This window comes from Styela clava, chromosome 14 (genome assembly GCF_964204865.1).
Source record: "Styela clava chromosome 14, kaStyClav1.hap1.2, whole genome shotgun sequence".
Lineage (NCBI taxonomy): Eukaryota > Metazoa > Chordata > Ascidiacea > Stolidobranchia > Styelidae > Styela > Styela clava.
The window spans coordinates 64,192-91,681 of NC_135263.1; the positions used below are offsets into that span (position 1 = coordinate 64,192).

The window sequence follows — 27,490 nt, forward strand, 5'->3', positions numbered from 1 at the left end:
ATCCGTCTTTCTTCCCGAACAATTCGCTGTGTGAACGGCAACTGATACGAAATTAGCTGCTGTATTTGGGACGGGCAGCAATCTGGTCGATTCGGCCTTGCTTATTCAATTTTTCACACCCTAGGTGAGATGGTGGGTATAAAATTGAACCAGAGATTTTACTACGCGATGCCAAAATTTTCGAGTTAATCGCTTTATCAATGGGCCACCAGGCCCGCTAATCTACAACCAAATTTTTAAATCTGAACATAACATTTCGAATGTATATTACAATATCAAAAATTTAGTTTCAAAAACTAAAACATTCCAAATGTGGTGATCCTCTCCTTGGAGATCCTAAAACTAAAGCGCTGTGTCGCACATATATAAATCTATACTATGATGAAGGAACGGAAATTTAACACGATCTACGGCACGGCAGCGGCAACGCATTGAATACGAACAATCATCATTTATTTTTCGTTTCAATGACGGTTTCCGCATTTGGAGTGCAACGAAAGTTTAGTTAGATTCTCTCTGTACCCAATCCAACATTTAATAAGAGATCGAGGTTTGCCATATCTTTACACCGTCACACTGGTCTCCTCCACGTCGGATTAAATAAATATTCTTTCTGATACAAATATGTAATCCGAGCAGCAATAAAACAGAGTCAGGCATGCAAGCAAACCCAACAGAGTATGCGCGGTTATACTAACCTTTAATGAATGGAAATGTCTCGATAAACATAAGAAGAATGTATTGAATCGGAATCTTCATTTCGAATCCAAGTTTTTAGTCAACTTTTCTTCAATGAAGGCCGATTCCCAATTTCCGAACAGCATAGGTTATAATGAAGCCTCAATCTATTCGCATCGGAATATATCCTATGCAAGCTCACTCACTACTCTAGAGTGAAAAGAGAATTTTTTTTTTTTTTCAATTTTAGGATACCTCTTGCGTCACAAAAAAAGAGAGTTGGTAAATGCTGCTATTTCTATCTTTATGAAACGATGATGACCACGGCACTACCACGCCCGTAAGAGTGATATTGTGTTGAACTCGTTAGCAATGGTTAGGATGTGCAGAATCTGATGCCAGGGTTATGCTAGTTTAAAGCGACAAAAGTATCAAACGCCTATTTTCTGAAATCGAACAGGTCAAAAAAATTAAAAACAAGTTGAACAGGTTATCATATTATTTATATCAATTACTCAAAGTTTAATTTAACCAGAAAAAGCAGTGATTATTGTTGTGTTATGCAACTTGGCCGCTGCTCATGTGCAATCGTTGAGACGGTTTTCTGCATAGCTATTTTGTTTGCCGTTAATATAACATTATGTAAAGCAAATTTAAAACTGAATATATCAGTCAAGGACCTGATTATGATATTACCCAAAGGATCGTCTAGATTTCTCTGGAAACTGAGACAACACACATGATAATGTACCATAATACCGCAATCCAAGGGCATATAACACCTTGAGCCCTGGCTTTGATGACAATTTTGATCAAAGTACGTTCTACAGTTCTCTCAAAAAAGAGAAAATGCACATACAAACTCGTGAAAATATCGTGATTTAGGAACATACAGCACGCTCGATTTTAGCTCTGCTTGAAATTTCAATCGATACACACATGATAATGAATCGATATACCGCGAATCAGCAACATTTATACACTTTGACGATATTTGGCATACGCTTTATTGTTGAAATATACTTCAGAGTGATGTTTTTTCACCACTTGTAGAGAGCGTGGGGAGAGGGAAATCACTGTTTCTCGTGATTTATGGACAATTGCTGTTAGCTTTAGCCGAAGTTTCCAGGGATATTTTTTTCTTTATAATAAAACATGTTCAACTGGTAGAAAGCAAACAATACAATTCAGTAAATGTTTTGGATGTTAATTCCAGGGATTTTAAAGCCTTTGAGACTTAGGTAGAGCTGTAATATTTGGTTTAAATTGTTTTACAATGATTAGAATGTGCAAAATGTGGGTTATGTCGGGTTATCCTAGTTCAAAACGGCAAAAGTTTCAAACGCTCATTTCCCAAAATAAAACAGGTCAAAACAGTTAAAAACAAGTTAAACAGATTAACATATTATTTATATCGATTACTCACAGTTGAATCAGAAATATCAATGAGTATTGTTGTGTTATGCAACGTGGCCTTTCTCTGCTCATGTACAATCGCTGAGACTGTTTTCTAATAGCCATTTTGTTTGTGTCTATATAACATTATGTAAAGCAAATTTAACACTGAATATATCAGTCAAGGATCTGATTATGATATCAATCAAAGCGCTATCTAGATTTCTCCCAAAACTGAGACAACACACACGATAATGCAACAAAATACCGGGATTAGAAGATATTTAACACTTTGACTTCTGGCTCTGTTGACAACTGAAATCCAAGTAATTACTACAGTTCTCTTAAAATTGGGATAATTCACAAACAGACTTAGGAAAATATCGTGATTCAGAAACAAACAGCACTCTCAATTTCAGCTCTGCTTGACATTCACAATTGCTGTTAGCTTTATCCGACGATTCCGAGATTTTTTTTCTATTCTAATAAAACATGTTCAACTGGTAGAAAGCAAACAATACAATTAAGCCAATGTCTTAGATGTTAATGCCAGGGGTTCGCAAGCTTTTCAGTTGGGAGGTAATATTTGGTTTAATTTGTTAGCAATGGTTAGAATGTGCAAAATGTGATGCCAGGGTTATACTAGTTTAAAAAGGCAACGGTTTCAAATGTTCATTTCCTGAAATTAAACAGGTTCAAAAAGGTTAATACGAGTTGAACAGGTGAAGTACCTGTTTATGATATCAATCAAAACACTATCTAGATTTCATCCAAAACTGAGACAACACACTCGATAATGCAACAAAATACCACGATTAAAAGACATGTAAAACTTTGACTACTGGCTCTGTTGACAACTGAAATCAAAATACTTTCTACAGGAATCTTAAAACCGAGATAATACACATACAGCCCCATAAAAATACCGTGATTCAGGGACAAACAGCACGCTGGATTTTGGCTTTGCTCAAAATTTCAATCGAAATTCTCTCCCCCATATTTCTCTGAAAACTGAAACAACGCAAATTAAAAAGCGTTGAATTACCTTGAATCAGGGCCAAAAACTCGCTGAATTTTCCGTTTCCATAATTGGTGATCACTTAACCGAGTGATTTCAACTTGAAAGCGGGACTCCTAGTCGGTCAGATTGACCAGATGTAACCAAATTAAATCTTCGTGTTGATATCATTAATTGCCCTTGCAGTGGCGTGGCATCCACCCCCGCAACCCCCGCGGTCGCTTGGGGGGGTTAAGCTGCAAAATCAAAAGCTGCATTGCAAAACCAGTAATGCACATCTTATAATGTTGATGTCAGTTCTGCTCAGATCGTTTTGTTACGTCACAATGCCAGCTGGCGAAGATGGTGAATGAGTTTGCTAACGCGGAAACGCAAATTTTAGGTTGCCATTGCCTTTTTATACCGACATGTTATTCTTTTTGACGAAATAAAAAAAACGTTGTCTTAGCTTATGTCCGAGAGTTTTTAGGGTCATTTCCACGAAATATTTTTGCGGGAGGGCCCATGGGAGTCTTGCTACGCCACGGTGCCCTTGTCCTCCGCCCAACTGATGAATTCTTAAAATCTCTCCCAAGTTTTAATAAGCATAATTCTTTCCTCCAATGCTCGCAGCACGCTGTCTTTTGAGATTTCACAGTTTGCCTGCAAAGCCGTGAATGACACATTGTTGCGTCACAATCACAACAACGCAACATCAGTAAAAATCTACGTTTCATTTGGCATCTAGTTTCAATCGGCACGTGTTTTCCTCTTGTGGTAATGAAGGATATTAAAAATAGCAGCACACAAAATCTCGACTACCGTTTAAGTAACCATGGAAATCTTATCGTGAACATCTGGGGGTTCACGAATCCCGGGTTGATACCCCCTGTATAAGAGATTAACACCCACCCCTCGACAAATTCTAATCTATTTGTAAAACTTTTTTATTAAGTCAAACTCAAAATTCCTTATAATTTAAAGGTGTACTATTCCCCTCAGTTTACGTTACTCCACTTATGCCCCCTTTAAATTGAAATATAAAAAACTCGTGCTCCCTTCCTACCTGTCTCCTGTCATCACCTTGATTTGATGTGCTGTCAACTTTCACTTTATCATTGCATGATTACTTGATCTGATCCAGAGTCTCCCTCTGAACTACCGATTAAATGACTGATCGTTATCTAATCTAATCTTCTAATCTCCAGGTCTACGATCCAGTGAACCCAGTCCCACCGTATGATAAGATGACAAAAGTCAGCAGTTGGTTGGACGCTCTCGGATTCAAACTTCAAAACGTCGCTCCTGATCCAAAGATTGATGATAGACAGAAGGTGAGTCAGATTAAACTAATATCTAAATCAGAAAATGGCCGTAGGTTCAAAACCAATGTCCACCTTTTATAATGCCTTTTGGTCAGGTTTCCAAACTGGGGTTTTGTCAACCTCCTTACATGGCTGTGTAAGCCTTTCCGTTTATATTTCACTGATTGACTACTTCAAAATGTTACCCAAGCTTGGTGTCCCAAACTCATCATCATAAAATAGGAAATTCAGCTCATTTGTTCATAGTAATTTCATCGACTTATTTACCAACACATAGACTGGAACGTGGCCACATTTTATCCAAGACTTGCAGATTTTAATCCAATGGGATATGGTCATGTGGAAAAAGAGCTGCTAGACTTCTCATGGTTGACGAGAGGTTCAAACAGCCATCAGCTGCCACACAATGTTCATAATATAGTAGTCAAACAACAATTTTTATGAATGTTTTCTCCTCAAAGCAAATGTACGGATGCTCTATTAACCAATCAGAACAGCCTAAATTAAATCAGTCATTGGTACATGATATGACCAAGCCTTTTATTGTTTTTGTAACAAATTAACCAATAATTTTGGAAATAATGACATCAAGACTGAAAATAATCCATCCCTAACCCAGATAGCACAACTACGTCGGAACAACCATGGCCGAACGTTGTTCGAACCACCGGCCCAATAATGGCGAACAACCATGTTCCAGCGAAGATTTGGCCGCTGGGCCAACGTCGGTCCATTCGCTGTAATGCAACCGTGGCAAACGGTCGGGCCAACGTAGGCGATACGTTGTAACACAATCGTGAAATATGGCCGGTCCAATGTGGGCGATACGTTGTAACACAATCGTGACATATGGCCGGGCCTACGTAGGCGACACGTTCTAATACAATCGTGGCATATGGTCGGGCCAAGTTAGGCGATGTGTTGTACAGACAGGGTATGGATCTATACTACATAGAAATTTCCCCCTAATCTAACATTATTTATATAATAAAATACAAAAGATAACAAAATGCCTTTATTTTACAAATATGTATACATGTAATATAATGAATCGGAGTTCGTTGCCAGATCATCCAGAGCTGAAAATATAAAAATTCTGTGTTAAATTGGAGTATTAGCAAATTACAGCACCAGAGTTCAAAGCCTAGTCTGAATGACTGCATCCCAACAAATTTTCAGAGTAGGAATCTTAAGCCAAGATTCTGCAGTCGCAAATGTGTTAGTGAAGCTTACATTGACAAGACGATAATAATTGAGAAATACAGAAATTCTTGATTCCGCAAGGGGGGCGTAGACAACGTTTTGAGGGGAATATTTGTTGGAGGGAATAATGATAATTTGAGATTTTATCTGACTAAAATGTCTTGAAATATTCCTTGTTGAAATTCATCTATCTTATTAGAAACATCATGCACCATGTTTGTCTATTTGTTTAATTGATTTACAATAAATTTAGTTGTAACTTCATCATTTGCTGTTGTGCTAGGGGGGGGGTGATAATTTAAAAAGTACTGTAAGGGAGCGATGATACAAATAAGTTCGGAAACCACTGTTCGCCATTATGCACCAAACTCTGGCAACATTGGATTGGCAATTTGGCACTTGACTCTAACCATAATCAGCTTGGCGATATCTCCTTAATAAATATTTTTCAATACTGTTCACTTTTGTATTCAAAATCTACATTCAATTTCTTTACTGTCCACAGTTGTTTACAAAATCATTATTCAATTTGACAATCATAATGATAACAAGAGAGCTACGCACAAATATATGGACACGTTAGACCAGAGCGAATCAGTCCTTACCGGTACCTTTGACGCTACCGGTACCCTCAAAAAAGTTCTGAATTTCCAGTAGCAAGAATTTTGCAGAATCAAAACGTACAGCCAGTCATGACACTGACTAAAATCCGTGTTCCCATGGATAAAAAATAATACAGCAAAATTTTAGACGAAATATCAAATTTCATAGAATTCACGCAGAATTTTGGAATAAATAAAAGTAATAGCCTTCTAGCGAAAACATTAATCTTTAACCACTGAAAATTTCAAAGCAATGGTCCAGTATTCGAAGAGAAAAGCGATTTTTTAAAAATGGAGACGGAGACAAATAACAACAATAACAATAACAACAAAATTTTGAAACGATCGTTATGGCCACTAAACGTGTCCAAAAATGAATGGAGTGGCAACTGGCAAGTACATTTTGTTTACTAGTTCGGTTTACTAGTTTAATATACCCAACTTATCTAAATTTTCTCGCCTGTTTTTATCTCTGTTGTTGTTGTGTGTGTGTGACTTAATTTAATTCATGAACACGATAGGCAACTTTTTGGCAAAACCTTTTATTCTTTACGCTTTAATCTTAATTAAGGTTTTGTTTTCACTCCAGATTGTCAGATTCTGTTTAATCAATTTTTGTTCATTTCCTTTATGAATTACCTTAAGCTGATTTGGAGTCAAAATAATCTTATACTTATAAAATAGAAGAGGGTAGCAGAGCAGAGAAAGATGGTGGTACAATATGATAAACATATTACATACCTTTAATAGCAGAAACTAAGGGCGTCCCACTCACTCCTTATCCACCGCGTCCTGCACAGTTGAAAGAGCGGGCGAGTAAATTTGTTATAACTGAGCTCATGATTCTCCAATCCAGTCTTTCTTGGAGCAACCTCCGAGACTTGACAAATATCCTATCTGGAATGAGTAAATAAGCACAATTATGAGAATACATTTAATGAAAAGGTTTCCATTCGTTGCAAAAGCTCTATGTTAATTATCGTGAGCATCTACTCTAAAATATACACATATGTGTTTTGTCCACATCGCATTCGTATAAAAGTGAACAATTTTAATATTGCAATCGGATCGTATTTAGACATTTAAATAATCTTCCTTGAACACGAAGCGAAAATATGGGGCATATTGTATTTCATACATAATTTCGAAGCCCTTCATGCAGTCAAAAACAAAACGACAAAAAATAAAAGGCACTCAATAAGATGAGACCCAGCAAAGGTATTTTCACCTATTTTACTTTCATGTTCTGTTTAGCTTTCGAATTAATTATGGAGTAATCTGCAATATTTTAACATTGTACTAAAACTAAACAAATATTTTGAATCTCAGAGATTTTTACATCGTGGTCTTCATACGATGGCATGTGTTACCGGTCAGCGAACTCTTTTTAATTAATTTTGCTTGCCCGCTGGGGTAAAAAGGTTGGGAACCACTGAACTAAACAGTTAAGTACAACCACGTTACACCAACGCCCCGCAAACTTACAGTCGATTTTCATCAGAATGATTAAATAGAATATTCAGAATAGAATAAATTGATTTTTAATGTTTTCTCGGTGTGGGGTCGCAAGTATCTGTAGTCTGTGATTTTACAAAAATTGGGGTCGCGGAAAAAAAAGTTTGGGAACCACCGCCGTAAAGTGTCCGTAATCAGCCTATAAAAATATTCAACTTACGAGCCATTTTTTAATCCTTGAATGTATTCTGGATCAAAATGTAATCAGACAATGAATTGACAATGAATTTCATAAATTCCGGTATGTCCGAGTCCACACTATAATCAGTGGAAACTTGCAGATGCCGTAGCTTGTAGCATAAGAGTTTCTACCGCCTGTCCCAACAATTTTGCCATGGACTGGATTGGAGCATGGCTCGATCTCTGAAAATCAATTTAGTGTTACCCAATGTATAGTACATGATTGCCTTCCAGATGATAAACGTGAACGAATGGCCTATACCAGTGGTCGGCAACCACCGGGCCGCGGCCCATTGCCGGTCCGCGAAAAGGTTACTGCCGGTCCGCAGAGAGGTGACACAATAACGAACAAGGCCGTAATCAAACCTCTACAATATAACCACAAACCCGACGACTAAAAAACAGCATCCAACAGTAAACCAGACAAACACAACACCAGGGGTCGGCAAACTGCAGGCCAAATGCGCCCGCGAGCTAATATGTTGCGGCCCTTGAACGACCCGACATTTAATACATAAAACAAAAATTGATCTCAAATTTAATATTGTCTCTACACGGATTTATGTGGTGACAAGTGCTGCCGTAAGGCGCTTGTTATTTAACAAGTAGCGTCAGTTGTATGTCGTTCGAGTTAATTTTGATTTTTAAAATTTGAAAATGTCTGGGAAACGGAGCGACGAGGGTCGAGCATTCCAAAGTGCTTGAACGGAAAAATATTTTTCTTCCATGCGCATTCCAAAACCGGTTTGCTCGATATGCCCAGCCAGCATCGCAGTTGTTAAAGGTTTCAATGTTATACTCGTTACAAAAAGAGTCGTCGAAAATTTGACCCCGCGACCCGTGACTGAGCCACAGCTCATCTGCAAAACCTGTAAGGTGCACGTTCGGAAAAACATATGGCCTTGAGCAGCTTTATCTAAAATGCATTACACTTAGATTAAATTTTGTACTCGCTTGTCAGATTATCATTCGGACGACAAGTTGCCATAAAAACATCATCTTTCACATTGATAATGAGTAAACAAGAGAGCAATGCTCAAATATATGGGCACGCAGAACAATTCCCCAAAAATCATATGCGGTGACCAACGACTAACATACCGGCGGTGACTTACCAGTACCTGTATCGGGGTACCGTGACGGTACAGGGACTGTCATAGATATTTTAGGTCCTGTGACAATTGAAACATCAGTTGAAATATCTCGTGATATGAGTCAATTATGTACCGTATTATCGGATCAGGTACCGAACCACAGTCAAACATTTCACATAAAAACGTTACTAAATAACATGCGTCAACTTAACACCAGCCGAATCGGGGTACAATTTTTGGTACAGTTACTGTCATAGCCGTTTAGGGCTGATGGACAATTCGACTACACGGACAACTCACCAGGCCTAGGGTGGTGTAGCCAGTCTGCGGACAATTTTATTCAAACCGCTATAAAACAAAAACCAATATATCTAACCCGTTAATTTTTTCACCGCGGCATTTATTCCACACGCTAAACCTCGTATTAACTTTCTACGACAAAGGGTTAAAGCTATACAAATCCCCAAAGTACGGCACTCGAAAGACGTATTTGCGACCGAACGACCAGTGTGCGACCACGGATTTCAAGCCTTGATCATCGTTTATGCTGCGTCGAGAATATCGCATACGCAGCCATACAGCAATCAAACAGACAAAACACGGTGGTCGCAAATTGGTTGACAAAGATATTATAGGATATATTTCAAGAACACGGTTATTTCGAACAAAACTCGTTAAATTATAAACAAAGCACCACATCACAGCAATCAAACAGACGAAAACACGGTGGCCGCAAATTGGTTGACAAAGATATTATCGACGTATCGGAAATGCACACCCCCTATTCCCCCTCCTTCAAATGTAAAAACGCGAAACTTTCAAATATGGTTAAAAGAAACACAACTCTACCCACCTGCCAGGTTTCATCTTTTTATTTCTCATATTTGTATGGATTTTCAAGCTTTCGACAGCTACGAGTTAGTTCAGTGTCACCGCGCTGTGTTACGGTACCAGAACTTCTCTATCTTTAGAAGGTCCTGTCTTGTGACAGCGTGAATTGAAATTGCAAGATGGTCCGTTGGACACAAAATGGCGTCCGATACCCCTAGAACGTTTAGTGACGTCATAGCAAACAAAAACAAATCTTACAGAGCTAACAGAAATATTTGAAATAAATAAAAGTAATAGCCTTCTGGAGAAAAATTTCATCTTCAACCACTGAAAATTTCAAAGCAATTAGTCCAGTAATCAAATAGAAAAGCGACTTTTTAAAAACGTGGCAAAGAACAAGAACAAGAACAACAACAACAACAACAACATAATATTGAAACGATCGTTATGTCCACTACGTGTCCAATAAAAACAATGTATTGTTGGATAATATATCAATAAAACACGCCACATACACGTCTCATTGGGACCGGCTTTCAACACAGCAATGGAAGGGCAGTAATGCGAATGCGCCATAATTCGAAGTTTATTTGATGTAGCGATTGTTCGAAAGCTGAAATATTGCGGGCCGCGCGCTACCGGAAATGTTCATGTTTGGCCCGCAGGTATAGGAAGTTTGCCGACTGCTGCACAACTCTATTGAAAAGCATGTCTGACTTCATAAACAATTGTCATGTCAGTATGTCGCAATAATGCTGGGTCGATTGTTTTTTCTACGCCCATAAAAGAATGTCTCTCATCAGTCCGAATAAAATCTCCCAAACAAAATGATAAAGGCATTGTTAACTTTCCAGAAATCTTATTATTAATGTAAAGCCGTTAAAATTCTCTATAGGCCTACTGCTCATATTAACATGAATATTATGTATCATGAAACTGGTGTCCTGAAGTATACCGATATTTATCATCTAGAAATTGGTAAGTTGATGCACCAATTCCACAATTGTTGCCTGCCACAGGCATTTAATAACTATTTTGTCAAGCAAAGCAATGTTCACAATTATAACACTAGATCAGCATCCACTTCATCACTCCATGTACCTCGACAGACTTACACTAAAACTCAAAATTCACTCAAATATAAGGGTGTTATTATGTGGAATGCTCTCCGTGCTGATTTACGAAGCATGTCATACCAACTTTTCAAATCAAATATGAAAAAGAATTTCGTGTCGACTTACTTCGAATGTTTGTAACAACCCGACCAAGATCTTTATTGTGGCTGCTTTTATGACACCACCTGAAAAAAAATATAATGTGAAAGGTTATTGAATCACTTCAATGACCTAGTAATTACTGTATACTTGCAATAGTTAATATATTATGTCTTCATTACTTTACAGCAACAATCTTTCTCAATTTATAGCTCTTGTATCTTTATATGACAAACGTTCATTACTGTATTTACTTTAATGTAGTGAATGAGTTCATATCTGATTTCTGTAATTGAATCAATGCCCTGAGCATTGATGACACATGTTATTCATATGTTAAAAAGCAAACAAAACATGTCCTATTAACATTAATGTTTTTGTGGACTTACTTCCAATTGTTTGAAACAATCTGTCTCCTAAGTTGTTGTATTACTGTTTTCATACCCTCACCTAAAACAGAGTGAATAATGTTATTGAACTATTCCTAATGACCAAGTACTGTAAATATGGCTTAGCTGTGATAATTGACGTAATTATTGCATTACAAATTTTCTCATTACGCTGTCCTTATATGTTCAAACTGTTGTCCAGTGCAAATTATTCTTTTAATGGACCACGTCTGCATTGATATACAGTATATCACTGCAGCACTGAGTACCGTTACCGGTACCTACCACGTTACCGTATCTCGTTTAATTTAATTTTAGCGTCACAGATATTCCGTCTTTCTATTTAATGCTACAAGATTTTATTACCTGTTTTCTTTGCTCTCAATATCCACCGCGTCTAATTGAAAGCCAGTGTTACTCCTTCGGAATCTGACGTTTATTGCCGACTGTTAGACAATGCGCATCACAATACAGCAATAGTATTGTTGTGACACAGTCCATTAATACCATCTCCATGGTTACCAAGTTAGTGGTGTTCAGAGTCGTGTTTTGTTGAAGTGAGCGACTGTTGATTATAGCAGATTGCCTCGAGATATTGTATGCATTTTATTTTCCAATTTATTTACACTGTATTTGACTTTTTCTTCTTTATAATATAGTGTCCAGAGTTATTTTATACGTGCCGCTGCTCGATAACCACCACTGATTTCCCGCGTCCTTTTCATCCTGTAATATGGCCTATTTATAATTCATTGCCATTTGCATGTTTGCGCCTATTTAAACCATGGTTATATATAAACTACTTATTAGTGTTTATAGTGTTCGCATTCAGGCTATTTCTAGACAATATATACAACACGTATCAGCATTTCAGACCTTTACTTACCCGATTAATCAGGGAATACCCTACGAGTTATCCGATGGGATGGGATTTTCAAACCTGTACCGGTACATTTTATTCTTCAAACATAATGACCTATGCGTCAGTGTGAACGGGCCCTAACTTCCGAGTTTCCAAATTAAATTAGATGACGAATCTTGGGTGTCGCTGCTCGATAACCAAATTTGGTTCCCCGCGGCTTCCCTTCCCCAGTAAAAATGTGTGTTAAATTTTGTTTATCTTTTGATTTTGTATGTTATTTTTTTGCTGGTTGGAAAAAATAAAATTGACTATTGACTATGGCCTGGTTTTCAATATTGATACTTACAAAAACGAAATAGGTTGGATGTGGGAAACACGTTACGTATGTCAATGTCGACCTTATCTCGGAATATGGGAACGGTTAATGGCCATCAAACAAATACAGATATATATCGCATTAAATAGCATCGCCGTCGTTTTAGTATATATATTGTCAACATAAATTCTCTAATGCGTATAATGTACTGTATTGCATTGGCTAGGTTCGTTTGTATAAAGGTGGTCCGCCAAAAGTTTGGTCATGCTTTACCGGTCCGTCACTTGAAAAAGGTTGCCGACCACTGGCCTATACTAATTACCAGAATATAAATTTTTCATTAATATTAATTACCGTATTTTCCGGCGAATAAGTCTACCCGGCGAATAAGACGAGGCCTGTTTTTAAGCATGAAAAAAGGGGTTTTTGCATATAATCGGTTAATAAGTCGGGGTAGTAAAATCGCATCAACGTCGGGAATCTTAAATTACCATGCAATGCCTTTCGAGCGGTCGCCGCGTTTGCGCATTGGTTAAAATAGCCTATAATGACTTTTTCTTGTAGCGTAATATTCAATCCATATATGATAATGCAAATATGATAAGCATTGAAATTCCAGATTAACAGCACGAGAATGTCGATTTATTTAAACTAACCAGATGAGGACGTAGTGGATGCTATCGCCGAAGGTATTTTATTGTCCGGATTCAATAATAAGGCGACAAAAAAATGAAAATGATCATACTCCGATACCGATATATCTAGCTATTGTGCAATATTTTATGGCACAGATATGCAAGGAGCTACTATCAAACTATAAAACAAAAATACCTGTTTTGGGCATTGTCCGCATTGAAACATTGGGATGCTTGAAATGACACAGTGTATGATTGCGTGAAAGAGGGAATTGAAGCAGGTGAATTTTCCAGTCCATTGTCATGGGGCCTGTTATAAAAATGGTATATATTATTAAACAATGGTAATACTGACACTTGACAGAATATCTAATCAGTAATAATTATTTAGAATGACCGGAAAAAAATGGATATTACACAAAATATGTCCAAATACTTGTAAAGGATGTGTCGTACAATACTTCATGCTTTTAGAGTCGCTGGGCATTGCACAGTTGCATGCACATTTGGCAGTCATTGTACAGAGATGGGCTTCGCCCAGTCGCCCGAATCTTTTTTGCTAACGGTCTACTTTCCAATTCACTTTAAAATATAATAACACTTAATTAAGCTTACATAGCATAGGCCTATACACTGAAAATAAATCATATTAATATATACCCAATATAATTCTATTGAATTTTAAAACAAAATAGATATTATTCAGAAATCAGTAATTTATTTCTCAACAAAGCTGAAAATATGAACTAGAGCAGGGTTGGGCAATGTTCTCGGACCGCGTGCAAAAATTTTGCGCACCTAGACTGGCTGGCCATGTCGCATCTCCCATGTGTGGCGTAAAAAGTTATACTTCAGAAACAAAATTTTATTTAAAGTGTTATAAAAACAAAAAGGGAAAACAATAATCCTTGAGCTATTCTTTACCCAAAAACATCAAACTTTAGTTTCAGTTTGATTGTGGCAATTGTTAAAACATATTTTAGATTTCAGCCAATTGAGATCTGTGTTTAGATTTGTTGAAATTCATCAGAAAGAAGGTTCACAAATGTGCAACTATTCAGATTATTGGATTAAGTCGTCCAACGGGTTGAATTTGGGCTGCGGAAAAGTTTGCACTTAGACAAATAAAGTAAATATAAAAAATCATATTTAGGGATGAAGGACCAATACCGGTACCGGTACTCGATAACAAATACTCCTGATTATCCGGTTGCCATTGCATCGCGCCCGAGTGTTGCTATCGTTGTCAGGCAAGACCAGGAAAACAACGATCAAGGTTCTTTTAATACCGGAACTACCAATTCACTTACCGGAGCCATCTGTGAAAATGAATTATAAATAGGTCTGTCTAGTGAATAATGAATGAACAAAAACGTCAGATTAATTGAGTTTAAGAGTAATTGATATTCGCCCTAGTAACTTAACTGAAATTTTAAATGACTATTTTCACAGTTGATACTTCTATTTGATAAATGCATTCAAAACGTCACGATGATGGAGTTTGCGCGAAAACCTGAGATGTTCAAATCCTCACTCTGAACAAGGCTCTGCACAGTGGGTTGCTTATACTTGGAAAACTAAGAATCGTTTGTTTTGGCTCCGCTTGAACTGTGATACAAAGATCAAAATGAGCCTGTCACAGTCGGCCTATTATAAGATTGTATGTTTGCATGACATTTTGAATAAGATTTGGAATTAAATTGAAAAGAGACGAGCCGATGAATCGGTGACCATGCTCTCTTATTTGCTCCACACAATCAATTCCACTGAGTTCAAATCTGAGTCATGTATGTTGAACCGATGCGATTTAACGCTCAATTATTTGAATTGTCTGTCTGTCGTGTTTTCTTGGGTAAGAATTCCCATAAAACTGCATTCATTGTTAGATTTCTACTGAACAAACTATATTTTAATTCTTAGATGTTTTCAAAAAAATGTGTGAGTTTATTATTTTAACACAATTTGTTTCTGAGTGAATGTAAATAATCTTGAAATGTTAGCGATTTAGTTTATACAAATATATATTTCGTATTCAGTAAATTTCGGTGAATTACAAAACTGTTCGATACTTTCTAAAAAAAAGGTTCGTATCTTTAACCTAATATTTAAAGAAATAAAAAAGTATAAAAAGACATCGTCTTCGAATAATTGCCATTGAACCCTTTTTTTGATAAGACTGTGAATCAGACAAACTCTAATTTTGACAACGCACTTTCGTTAATAGACAGTTAAGAACGCTGAGTAAAAGGGATGTTTTTTTTTAATCTATGAGGAGTTTTTTGACTTATTCTGAAAACATTGAAAATCTACAATTCCGACAAATTCAGTCTCTTGCTCGAGTGGGAACTTGCTCAACTCCGACTCCACAGTCGTGTCTTTTGTAAAAATTTTCATTTTATGATGAATTGTTTTATGCAAATTTAGATTTATTTAGAAAACTTGAAAGCAAAATTAACCATAAAACCAAAGTACAGAAGAGTCTTGATATAAAAATAGTTGGCCGGAATGGATTGATATTACTTTTCCTTATTTTTTTTTTTTGCAGAATTTCCTCTCTTTTTGCTATTTTAACTTTTTTACCGACGAATACCTTTTTAGAACGTCGTCTCTCATTAACTTTGCTCCGGTATTATATTTCTGAATCTTATCATTTTCTGCAAAATATTTTGACATAACAAATTATTTTTGCCGAACTGAACTCCAAATGAAATTCATGAAAAATAATTTGAACTTCTAGTGCAGAAATATTATTTGCTACTTTGTGTGAATAAAATTGTCTTGCAAAACGCTATCGACGTATTTTTAAAATAATAGAGACTAAATATTTTCTCAGAAAACTAATAACTTAGCTTAATAGGAGAATTGGAATTCGAAAACAGTTATATTCCAGTTGTCCGAAGAAAAAAACTTCCTCCAGCATGGCGCATTCCAGAATATAAATATGAGATAGAATTTACATAGTTTGAATGCGGAAAGCCGATATGATATATATAATTATATGACGGACCACGGCTTCTTATTTAATTCCCAGTCCATGTCAGGTATGAGATCAGTGATGCACATTTAGAAAATATTCAGTGACGCATGTGCGAAATGTTATCAAGCGTAATGCAACATCAAGTGTCACATTAAATGTCATTTGTAATTTTTTATTTTAGTAAAACAACTGAGTTGAGTTCACGAGTTATCGCAGTCTTCGCACGCTGGGTAAAACTTCAACTTCTTATCTGTGTGAAAAAATTGTGATTCATTGGTCATCCATTTGTTTTTTAGCTTTCAAAAAATATGCGCTGCTCGCCAAGATTTGCGACCCCTAATTTTGGTCCGTTAGCAACAAAAGTTTGATATATTTTGCTTATTGAACGCTGCCCATTGGCAGAAGTGTTTAATCACAATTAAACACAGGAAAGCTGTTTTAGTTTTGAGATAGAATTTACATAGCTTTCTGGAGAAAAAATTTCATCTTTAACCACTAAAAATTTCAAAGCAATTGGTCCAGTGATCGAAGAAAAAAGCGGTTTTTTAGATTTCCCACTAGATGTCCAAAAAGTGTCGAAAATAAACAACAACAACAACAACAAGACCAACATAATATTGAAACGATCGTTATGTCCACTTCGTGTCCAATAACTAATCCCATACCCGACCTGGAATGATGCCATGTTTCAGTACACGAAGTTTAGTCGAAAATTCCTATGTTGCGTCAATACGTAAAAAAACAAGACGCAACGGATGCGTAGGTTACAAAGGGGCTGAAAAAAATAATAAGTTTTTCTAACTCAGATGTACGGAATGTTTCTATCATATCACCATTTACTATTACTGACATAAAAATGCACAAAAAAAAATGGAGACAAGAAAATTTACGAATATTCATTTAATGGAAAAAGAAATTCTTTGTAAATTGTTAGCTCATCATGTACATGATAAAATGTTTGTAAAGCAGAATCAACATCGTTTTTGTAAGGCCATCCATTACAAATGTAACCTCTCATTTTAGAGAGCATAATGACGTGTAGCTACTTGCATTTCAAGTAATGAAATGGACAAATCAGTATCCGTAGTATTCAGAAAATTACACACAACATCATCTTCCGATCAGCAACTTCAGTAATCTCGATAGAGCATCAGCAAATTTATTTTTAGCACCGGATTCGTATTTCACCACTATGTATAATCGTAATGTAGCAAACTAGCATTCTATCGAGCAATCCTCATCGATTGTCGAATATTTCCTTGAGATGTAAGCAAAGTAGTGAGAGCTTGATAATCAGTAATCAGCTCAATTTTTCTACCCTAGATCTAATCATGGAATTTTTCACAGTACTGGACGGGGCCTACGGAAGCGCTAGGCAGAACACAGAATCAGACAAAATATAATTGAAACTGCTTTTATTAATAAGCAAACAGAATAAGGCAAAAACAAAGAAAAAATTCGTGCAAAATAAACAAACAAAGAATTAATAACAAGCACCTGGCTTGTCCTACTCCTACTATGACGTCATAAAATCAAGAAGGTAAACTCGTTTGTTTATCATAATGTTAACAAAAATGGGGTTTATACCGTTGTGACGCCACAATTAGAATAGATAAACAATAGAAAAAACATTTGCCATATAATTATATAGTGCTGATTTGTGACATAACAAACAACTATATTGTTATGTCATATTAATATTATGGCATCATATAAAAAGATTTGTTACATAATAATAATTATTAAAGTGCCGTGGAATTGGTAACATGGATAGTACTGCGTTCACCTAATAATATGGATGAAATATAAGTGATACTGGCACATAGGCTAAACAGGATTTTCACATTTTTCCTTGCGAAATAAAACAGCCGATAAGACGACTCAATGAACTACGGCTTCTCATCTGGTTACCAGACGCCCATTTGATCGAAGATATGGGTATCGGGGTATAATGAACCCATCTATTTAACTAAGCGAAAAACGGGGTGTCAGATATTCCTAGCGGAGTCTTGAAGAACCTAAGTGAAATGCAAATTTATTATAGGATAGTAAGGCTAAGACATGGTATTTCTTCCAATTTTTTTTTAAATGAATAAATAAATAATATTTTGGATTATACTCTCTAAATCTATAATCAACTACAATAAAAAGCAATTTTCGATTGTTGGATGGATGGAAGATGGATTACTGGACGAACCCTAGTCTATAAAATAGTTATAGTCTGGGCCATATGGAAATAGGGAGTCAAAGATCTGTCTCATAACGACAGCAATAATAGTGATAAAACAGGGTTATTAGATGGTCAGGAGGTAACAATGATTCAATATGGCTGCTGTCTATTCACGGTTCAGTCAACAAAGTTATGAAAATTATGGTTAAAAAATTTTACACATTTGAAATTAGTGCCCCAATTGATTTTTTTTAAATATTTTAAATTGATATTGTTGCTTCAAAGTAATAAAAAATAAAAATAAAACGAGAAAATAAAAGGAATTGGTTGGTCGATAAATTTTCAAATATAAACACTGAAAATTACACATTTTTTTGTATTTTTCCCCCAAAACGAGTTTTAGCTATATGGCAAATCCGCATTTACACTGAATTTCAAAAATAAACAAAGAAATGGCACAAAATGGAACTGAAATCACTCTACGAAATAAAAATATGGCAATTTTTAACGAAAAAAAAACTTTTTTCAACTATGGCGGGATAAAAACTGCAGAGAAAATCAAATAAAAATTAATGCAAACTAATATTTTGCTAAAAATAGCATTTTCTATCATTTTATGCAAATTTGAAATTAGCAATTGCGTGAGTCACAGTGTCTATATAAAGTCAGAGAAATCATGAGATGAGTGATGGTACGTTGATTTGATATTATGACATCATCATGGTGATGTCATAACACAGTGAACTTGTATGTTCGTTGTTTATCCAAGCGTACAGTGAAGAAAAACATCTAACTGCGTTTTTTCTGGGATATTACGTGAACGCGGATAGTCTTAATCCTGAGAGATGATGCCATCTTGTGACTGGCCATCTAGTGTTAACGTCCTTACGAAATTAACATTTCTTCCGGGACTTGCAAACTCTGGATATTTATCAACGTCCCAGAAAAATTCAACCTTATAACCACTTACTTTACCGCTTCGTCGAAGCTGCTTTTCCCGAGCATTCCAACGTGACCTTTCACCTGCGGTAACTTTCTGACGCTCGACCGCTCACGCTTCCTGCTCCGCTGCTGAACGAGCGGATTCAGCAATTCGTTTTTTTTCTGACAATCTAGTTTTTCCATTTCTATTGTCCATTGTAACATAACTGATTATGACAACACAATATGGAGACTCAATTGTCAGTATGTCATCACTGACTGTCACTGTTATTTGTGTTGTTTGTGATGTTGCCATGGCACCAGAGTAGCCTCCATCTAATATTCTTTTAGAATCTGTCAATGTCAAGGTGACTTTGTCTGCTTTGAGACTATCTAACGACTTCGAGATGTAAAGTACGGGTTTTCCTTCTTTCGTAAAACTCATTGGCGCTGATGGTGAATCAGCATATTTTCCGATTATGACATCACCACCATTTAAAATACTGCTGAGTCGTTTAACATCATTGGTTGCCATGTCAGCAACATGCGTTGTCACCATACCCCGATCTATCGAAAGAACGAGACCTTGGGAAAATAGAGCTCTATCTGAAAAAGACAAGAAAAATCTGGTTAATGGTGAAAATTTATCAAATTAAGGTCAAGCTTATTCGTACAAACTGAGAAAAATGACAAAATGCCAATTTCAAGATATGGTTTTTTAAATTCTGACTGCTGGAGGTATATTTCAAGCCATCGTGCCAGAATTCACTTACAAATACTATTATCCACTAAGTCATGCAGTTTTGGATTGAATTACCTTCTTAAAATAAGTCACAATATTTTTATGATCAAATCTTGGTGAAATAACTTTTTCAATATAAACTAGGTATGTCTTCGCTTTTTAGGACAAAAATAGAAATGCTCTAATATGGGCACACAAAGGTCATATGTTCCCCAAGTTGAGGAAAAAACATGAAAATTAGGCTTGAATTTTAGGCCCCTAGACTTACTTGCTATTTGTTTGGTCTTTTTCCTTGTCTCAGGTATCAGACTTGACGGTGAGACTGTTTGTAGGTTGATGTAGGTTTGTAGATGATGAAATAACTGACATTCAACAGATGATTTGTCCTGCGGAGGAAGAAAAAGTTTGAATGATATTATGAGGGGGAAAGTGAGACGACTTCTGTTGTAGTTGCTTATTAGGCTAATTAAACTAGTTAGATCACGGGTCTCAAACTCAATTTACCTGGGGGCCGCCGAGACGGAGCCTTAGTGAGTAAGGCTGCATCCGGTATTTCACAATAAAAACAATAAACTTGAAAAGGTAAATTTTTTTCACTGTTTTTCTATACGCAAAACATGTCAAAAACATAAATGTAGGTAATCGCATTTAAAGGGGTACACAATTTTCCCGATTATTCGAGATCGTTCTTACACTGATTATTCATGTAAAACAAGGTCATTCAACATAACACATGGGAAATTATTCGCTATTTCGCACGTTATGTTGAAATATCATATTTAGAATGTTCTTGAATATTCTCCAATATTTATGACTTAGGAATTATTTTTAGTCTTGATGTCATTATTTCCGAAATTATTGGTTAATTTGTTACACATTCCGGAGACCACATGCGAAATATTTAAACAGGACATACTGAAATTAACCAATAATTGTATAAGACTTAAAATCCCTTTGCACAAATGTCCAAATTTAAAATCTCAAAATATTGATATTAATAATTGAAATGTCAATGTAATTTGTTTGAAAACTGTCAGATGTAAACAATCAATAATGTATAACAAGTTAAAACTGTTCGATGTAAATAAGCAATGATATAAGACTCAAAACGGCAAGATAACGGCACACTTTTCTAAATTTATGTCACTTAATCAGCAATTGAAAGAATTATATACGATTAATAAGACAATAAAACTTGAAACAACAAAACTTGATTGTCATTTTAAATAGCAATTGATAGGTTTATATACAAGAATTAAAACCATTAACGTTACTTGCGACTGATTGTAATAACTTGAATACAAAATCAAGCTGGAGCACGCAGAGTACAGTAATCAAGTGCACAATGCGCCAAACAAAACCAGGTTTCGCGAAATCGCCCCCCTATCACCCCCTTCGACTTTTTTTGCCCCCCCCTCTGTATTGTTTTCGCCCACTTTGGGAATCACTGAACTAGACTATATTACGAGTATGACAAATACTTTTTCTCACATACAAAATCATTTTGAAGCACGTGGGCGATTATCAGACGCGAAAGGATTGCTGGAATTGTCTCCCCCGTAAGGTACGGTAGTTTGCGTATCCCAGTGGTCTGCAAAATACATCCTGAGTAACAAAAAATCTGGCCCGGGACGCTTCACTGAATGGACCTTTCCCCGACCTTTAACCCCGGAAAATTCTTCTTATAGGAGTGGTTTCGCGAGTTGTCGCTTGTTAAATGGGGTGTTTCAAACTACCATTCTAATTCATACCATTCAACAATCTGTTTTTTTAAATTACCGGTATATAATTTTAGCCTTGTCTATCACATCTATTTCTACTCTAATTTTCGATCACTTAAACTGAAACTCCTAGAAAGACAAAGTGATCATTGAATTATTTGATTTATTTTTAAATTTCCGAAACACAACTAAAAACAAACGAATATAAGTCAAAAACCGAAAAATTGAGATAATGTTTACGACCGTCGACCACGCCTGAAAATCTGTCTGAGCGAGGAAAATGTCTAAGCGGATGCGAAAGGATGCATTGTTACGTTTATTTTTGCATCTCGCTGATTGGCCAATGTCACGAAGTAAACAAGGAAGTCTATGCCCGGGGAAACATCCATCATACAGACAAAATGGCGTTTTGACGATGAATTAATTTTATTTATAATCTACGCTCGAGGAGTAAATTACATTTTCTACGTAACAGAATTTATCGTGAGACACGTTTAGACTAAGTTATATTACCTAATCCCCACGGACTGACGCATGCGCGACGTTTCAGACGTTTTGCAATGCTGTGTTTATACCATGAGGTCTGGGATGTTTGTTATGGTCTTGCTTGAAAGGAAATCTAATTCCCCACACAACGATATGAGAATGAACCTTATATGACATTTAGAAGTGATAAAATTTCGCTTACATATCACGCGTGTACTTCCCGCTGCGATATAAAAACGTCGCACAACAAGAAAATGATTCCATAAACCTTGGCGTTGCGCGCTAACCAATAACAAAAGCTAGTATGATAAGGTCTTATTTTGAAGGTCATTTTATATGCTACATAACATAGGAGAGTGGACATCTCACAACGTCAGGAAGTTATGAAAATATCGAGTCGTTTGATCGCAGCTGCCTCACCGAAAAAAAGTTAGGCGTTTTATCTCGCAAATTCTCCTTGTCTCACGATTATAAGCTTTTATGATTCATCATAAATGTTTTATTATGACTCACAAAAGCTTTCAACGCGATAAAGCACAAACAAAAAACCGATCGATCTATCAAGCTTAGCCTGGCCTGATTCGATGTGGTGACTTCTCAAACGGAAAATTTCCAAAACGCTTGAATGAAGCGCGTTATCGAAAAGCGTTTAGTATCATATGAAAGAGAAAACCAATGTGCAGTCAACTGTATAGTCACATTTCAGCTTTACAATAGCTATAGACGTCCAACAGCTGATAGAATGAGAGAGTGTAAATATTTTTGTTATTTTTTGACGTTACGAGAAACCACTTGAAAGAGGTGTTTTGGTTTACGGTCCTCCAGTGACATCTAGCGTATAGTACTCTAAAAGACCTTTCCAATGGTGTATAATTATTGTATATTGGGTAAATTTTGGGGGTCGTATGACATTAATAAAAATGAGTATACAAAATTGGGCTCGATTAGGAGTCTGAAACAGGCGAGCCTACAATTTAATTATAATTAGACAAATTAAAATTATACACGCAGAAAAGTTGATGCTGAGTGCAGGGGTTTAATATCGCAACAAATATTTAAATATATATATCGCAATGCAATAAGGAAATGAAATTCCTATTCTATTCGAAAGATTTGTCACTGCTTAATTTTTGTAAAAATGAATCTTCTTAAGGAAAATCTTTATTAAAATTTTACAACCCATGCGAAAATATTCACTTCGATGTTTGAAAATACATATTCGTGCGAACACTTATTTTCAAAATTGAACATTACAAAGAACTAGGATTAGTGATGCTCATTCAGAAAATGTTCTTTGGCGACGTAAAGCTATTAAGCGTGATGCAGCAACAAGACAGTGTCACATCAAATGTCATTGTAAAAATTTTTTAAGAAGACGGCTGGGTTGTGTTCATAAATTGTCGCAGTTTTCGAGCGCTGTTCCGTTTTTAACTTGCAATAAATATATGCGACTCGCAAAAGACTAGCAACCCCAAATGGCTGATTAATTCTATGGACTTGAGGCCATGGTAGGATGAGGAATCGAGGGTGAATTTTACCGAAGATCATAATATATCATGTATTTTGGCGCAGGTCTTCAGGCTGTAGTGATGAATGAGATGTACAAAAATCGTTATTATAAGTTTGGGAAAATTAACTTGGTTTTCATTATTTTAATTTGAAATGGGGTGAATTTAGGGAGTTAAATGCTATGAGGCAAGTACACGGCGGTTTTTGAAGAGGTAGAACCCTGGATTCTTTCATTTTCGACCTCTTATATAAAGAAAAAGATGTTTTCAGTCGTGCTACTATTGATAATATGATGTGTCTTCTTATTTGGTCCGTAATATATATATATTCGTTTCTGACTTCAAATTTTTTTGTAGTGCTGGGGGGCGATGAAGTTGTATAAATTACTGTAGGGGGGCGATGGTACAAAAAGTTTGGGAACCACTGGTCTAGTTGACGATTTTCTCGGGCGCTGGGCCTGTCTGTTGGGTTATTTGATGCTTGAATTAACGCTTTATTGTCGGACAATAATTGAAATTGTTGACCGATTAAGATATTTTTAGAATACCTAATATTTAAATAACAAGCCATTAGCTCTTTAGAGAAAATAGTATAGTTTTTTTCTCGATCTGACACGGCTTTTGAATAATGACCTAAAGGCGCATTGTGTCCATCCAGATATTGCGTAATCGCGCCTGCAATTGCAGACGAGCTGGAATCACATATCACAGTTATCGGCACGTCAACGCTTGGGTGCGCTATCATGCATGCGTTGACCAAGCATTGTTTGATTTTATTAAAGGCAATACCGCATTCTGTCGTCCAATTTGGTTTTTGGCGTTTACGATTTTTTTCTGAAACTATTTTAGTAATCGGATGAATGATCTCAGAGAATCTTGGAATGTGTTTCTTGTCAAAACAACACATTCCAACAAATTTACGGCATTCTGTAACGGTTTGTGGTATCCGAAAGTTTTTTTATAACCGCAACCTTGTTTTGGAGCGGCATTATGCCTTCTTTATCAAGTTCATAGCCCAAATAAGAGAGTTTTGACTTGGCAAATTTGCATTTCTTCAATTTAAGTGTTAAGCCATAGTGATTTAGTCGTCTAAATACTTGTTCAGTTACTTTCGAATTTTCCTCTTTCGTTTTAGTGTAAATTAGTAAATCATCAAGGTAAACAAAAACATTTTTTAACCCAAACAAAACTTCATTCATAAAGTTGGAGAAGGTGCTGGGTGCACCGGAAACGCCATATGGAAGGCTTATTGGAATATACTGCGTGTTATTTACTGAAAATGCCGCTTTATGCCTATGTAACGGATTAAGTTTTGAATTTAAGCAGGCTCAAGGTCTAGTTTGGTAACAATCATACACCCGGCAAGTTCCGACGTGAAGTCTTCGGTCTCGGCAAGGGGAATCTTGGAATACTTGTAATTAGATTCAAGCGTCTATAGTCATAAGTTAAGCGAATAGAGTTATCCTTTTTAATGACTACGTTTAGAGGGCTACAGTACGGGCTAACTCCGCGTATTATATCGCCACTTTCTAACAATTTATTTATCTCATCATTTACTTGTTTCTTATATTTGAACGGCACCGCTCGATCTTTAGTATAGACTGGAGGCCCAAATGTTATATTATCATGTTGGAAATTATGATTGACGCCTCGAAAATTTGCATGTTTCCGGTTTAAGATTTCTGGATATTTTTTTAATAATGATTCGTATCCCTTGTCTATAGTTTCCGGTAGTAATGTTAATATCAGCGCGCCGCTTAAAGTATTATGACACGGAATCGAGAAATCCTCTGATCGATTAGTTAAACAATTATTTGCTAAGTCGATTACTATAGTTTATGTTTGACAAGAAAATCTACTCCAAAAATACCATTAAACTCTATGTTTGCTAAAACACAATTGAGCGTAAATTTCGCCTTATCTTCCAAGCAAATTTCAATTTCTATATTGCCTATTTTGCCAATTTTCGGTCACGATTAGTATCTAACGTTACATGAGTATCAGGTCTACCTTTGTTAAAATCCTTGACTATTTTGAATTCGCGTACCTTTTTAGCATTTAAAATACTATAAGTTGACCCGGTGTCAATGAGAAATTTATTATTAGAAAAGAAGTCATGTACAAAAAATAATTTATTATTGCCACCAGGAGACGGTAGAATATTTTTGTTTAGACTTTTACAATTTTAAAATCTATGTACAGTATTTGTTTTACACTCAAAAGGGGGTAGACCTTTCCTGCTGTTAAAACTAGAAAAGTCTACCCTTCGGCTAAAAAATTCCTTTTACCGGGAAAGCTGCAAGGAGCATTACATTTCACTGCGTTTTTCCCAAATCTATTATGGTAATAGCAGAAGTTTACGTCACAATTCCGTCTCCAGTTATAATTGTTTGAATTGAACGTACTCCTAGGATTTCTTGTATTGTCTCTAGCAAATTCTCTCCTTTCAAACTGGCGTATATTCTGTGAATAATACTGTCTCCCGTGATGCGGTGGGGAAGCATTATTATATCGATGAACCGGGTTAAATTTAGGTTCAGGTCTTGAATTGTTTATCGTTTTGATTTGAGTGTTCAAATTGTCAACATTTGTAGCCAGAGAAGTCACAAGATCTTTTGACGAAATGTAAAAAAACGTTGTCTTAGCTTATGTCCGAGAGTTTTTAGGGTCATTTCCACGAAATATTTTCGCGGGAGGGCCCATGGGAGCAAATCTGCAAGTCTTGGATAAAATGTGGCCACGTTCCAGTCTATGTGTTGGTAAATAAGTCGATGAAATTACTATGAACAAATGAGCTGAATTTCTTGTTTTATGATGATGAGTTTGGGACACCAAGCTTGGGTAACATTTTGAAGTAGTCAATCAGTGAAATATAAACGGAAAGGCTTACACAGTCATGTAAGGAGGTTGACAAAACCCCAGTTTTGAAACCTGACCAAAAGGCATTATAAAAGGTGGACATTGGTTTTGAACCTACGGCCATTTTCTGATTTAGATATTAGTTTAATCTGACTCACCTTCTGTCTATCATCAATCTTTGGATCAGGAGCGACGTTTTGAAGTTTGAATCCGAGAGCGTCCAACCAACTGCTGACTTTTGTCATCTTATCATACGGTGGGACTGGGTTCACTGGATCGTAGACCTGGAGATTAGATAACGATCAGTCATTTAATCGGTAGTTCAGAGGGAGACTCTGGATCAGATCAAGTAATCATGCAATGATAAAGTGAAAGTTGACAGCACATCAAATCAAGGTGATGACAGGAGACAGGTAGGAAGAGAGCACGAGTTTTTTGAATTTTAATTTAAAGGGGGCATAAGTGGAGTAACGTAAACTGAGGGGAATAGTACACCTTTAAATTATAAGGAATTTTGAGTTTGACTTAATAAAAAAGTTTTACAAATAGATTAGAATTTGTCGAGGGGTGGGTGTTAATCTCTAGTACAGGGGATATCAACCCGGGATTCGTGAACCCCCAGAGGTTCACGATAAGATTTCCATGGTTACTTAAACGGTAGTCGAGATTTTGTGTGTTGCTATTTTTAATATCCTTCATTACCACAAGAGGAAAACACGTGCCGATTGAAACTAGATGCCAAATGAAACGTAGATTTTTCCTGATGTTGCGTTGTTGTGATTGTGACGCAACAATGTGTCATTCACGGCTTTGCAGGCAAACTGTGAAATCTCAAAAGACAGCGTGCTGCGAGCATTGGAGAAAAGAATT

The 27,490-nt window shown here is 36.3% G+C and overlaps 1 protein-coding gene and 2 long non-coding RNA genes across 3 annotated transcripts; all 3 read right to left on the minus strand.

Annotated features, from left to right (window-relative positions):
* Positions 1–6,758: 6,758 nt before the first annotated feature.
* Positions 6,759–13,840, minus strand: LOC120337741 (uncharacterized). The gene is made up of 3 exons (XR_013480427.1): positions 13,654–13,840; positions 13,433–13,546; positions 6,759–8,078 (listed from the first exon to the last, which is right to left on the minus strand). It is a non-coding gene; the product is annotated as an uncharacterized LOC120337741 (long non-coding RNA).
* On the minus strand, positions 10,711–12,313 carry LOC120333817 (uncharacterized). The gene is made up of 3 exons (XR_013480397.1): positions 11,790–12,313; positions 11,424–11,484; positions 10,711–11,120 (listed from the first exon to the last, which is right to left on the minus strand). It is a non-coding gene; the product is annotated as an uncharacterized LOC120333817 (long non-coding RNA).
* Positions 13,841–17,709: 3,869 nt separating the features above from the next.
* Positions 17,710–26,902, minus strand: LOC120341638 (teneurin-4-like). Its single transcript, XM_039410188.2, has 3 exons — positions 26,779–26,902; positions 20,315–20,432; positions 17,710–19,910 (listed from the first exon to the last, which is right to left on the minus strand). The coding sequence occupies exons 1-3, from the start codon at positions 26,863–26,865 to the stop codon at positions 19,435–19,437; spliced, it is 681 nt and encodes a 226-aa protein (XP_039266122.2). The 5' UTR covers positions 26,866–26,902; the 3' UTR covers positions 17,710–19,434.
* Positions 26,903–27,490: the final 588 nt, after the last annotated feature.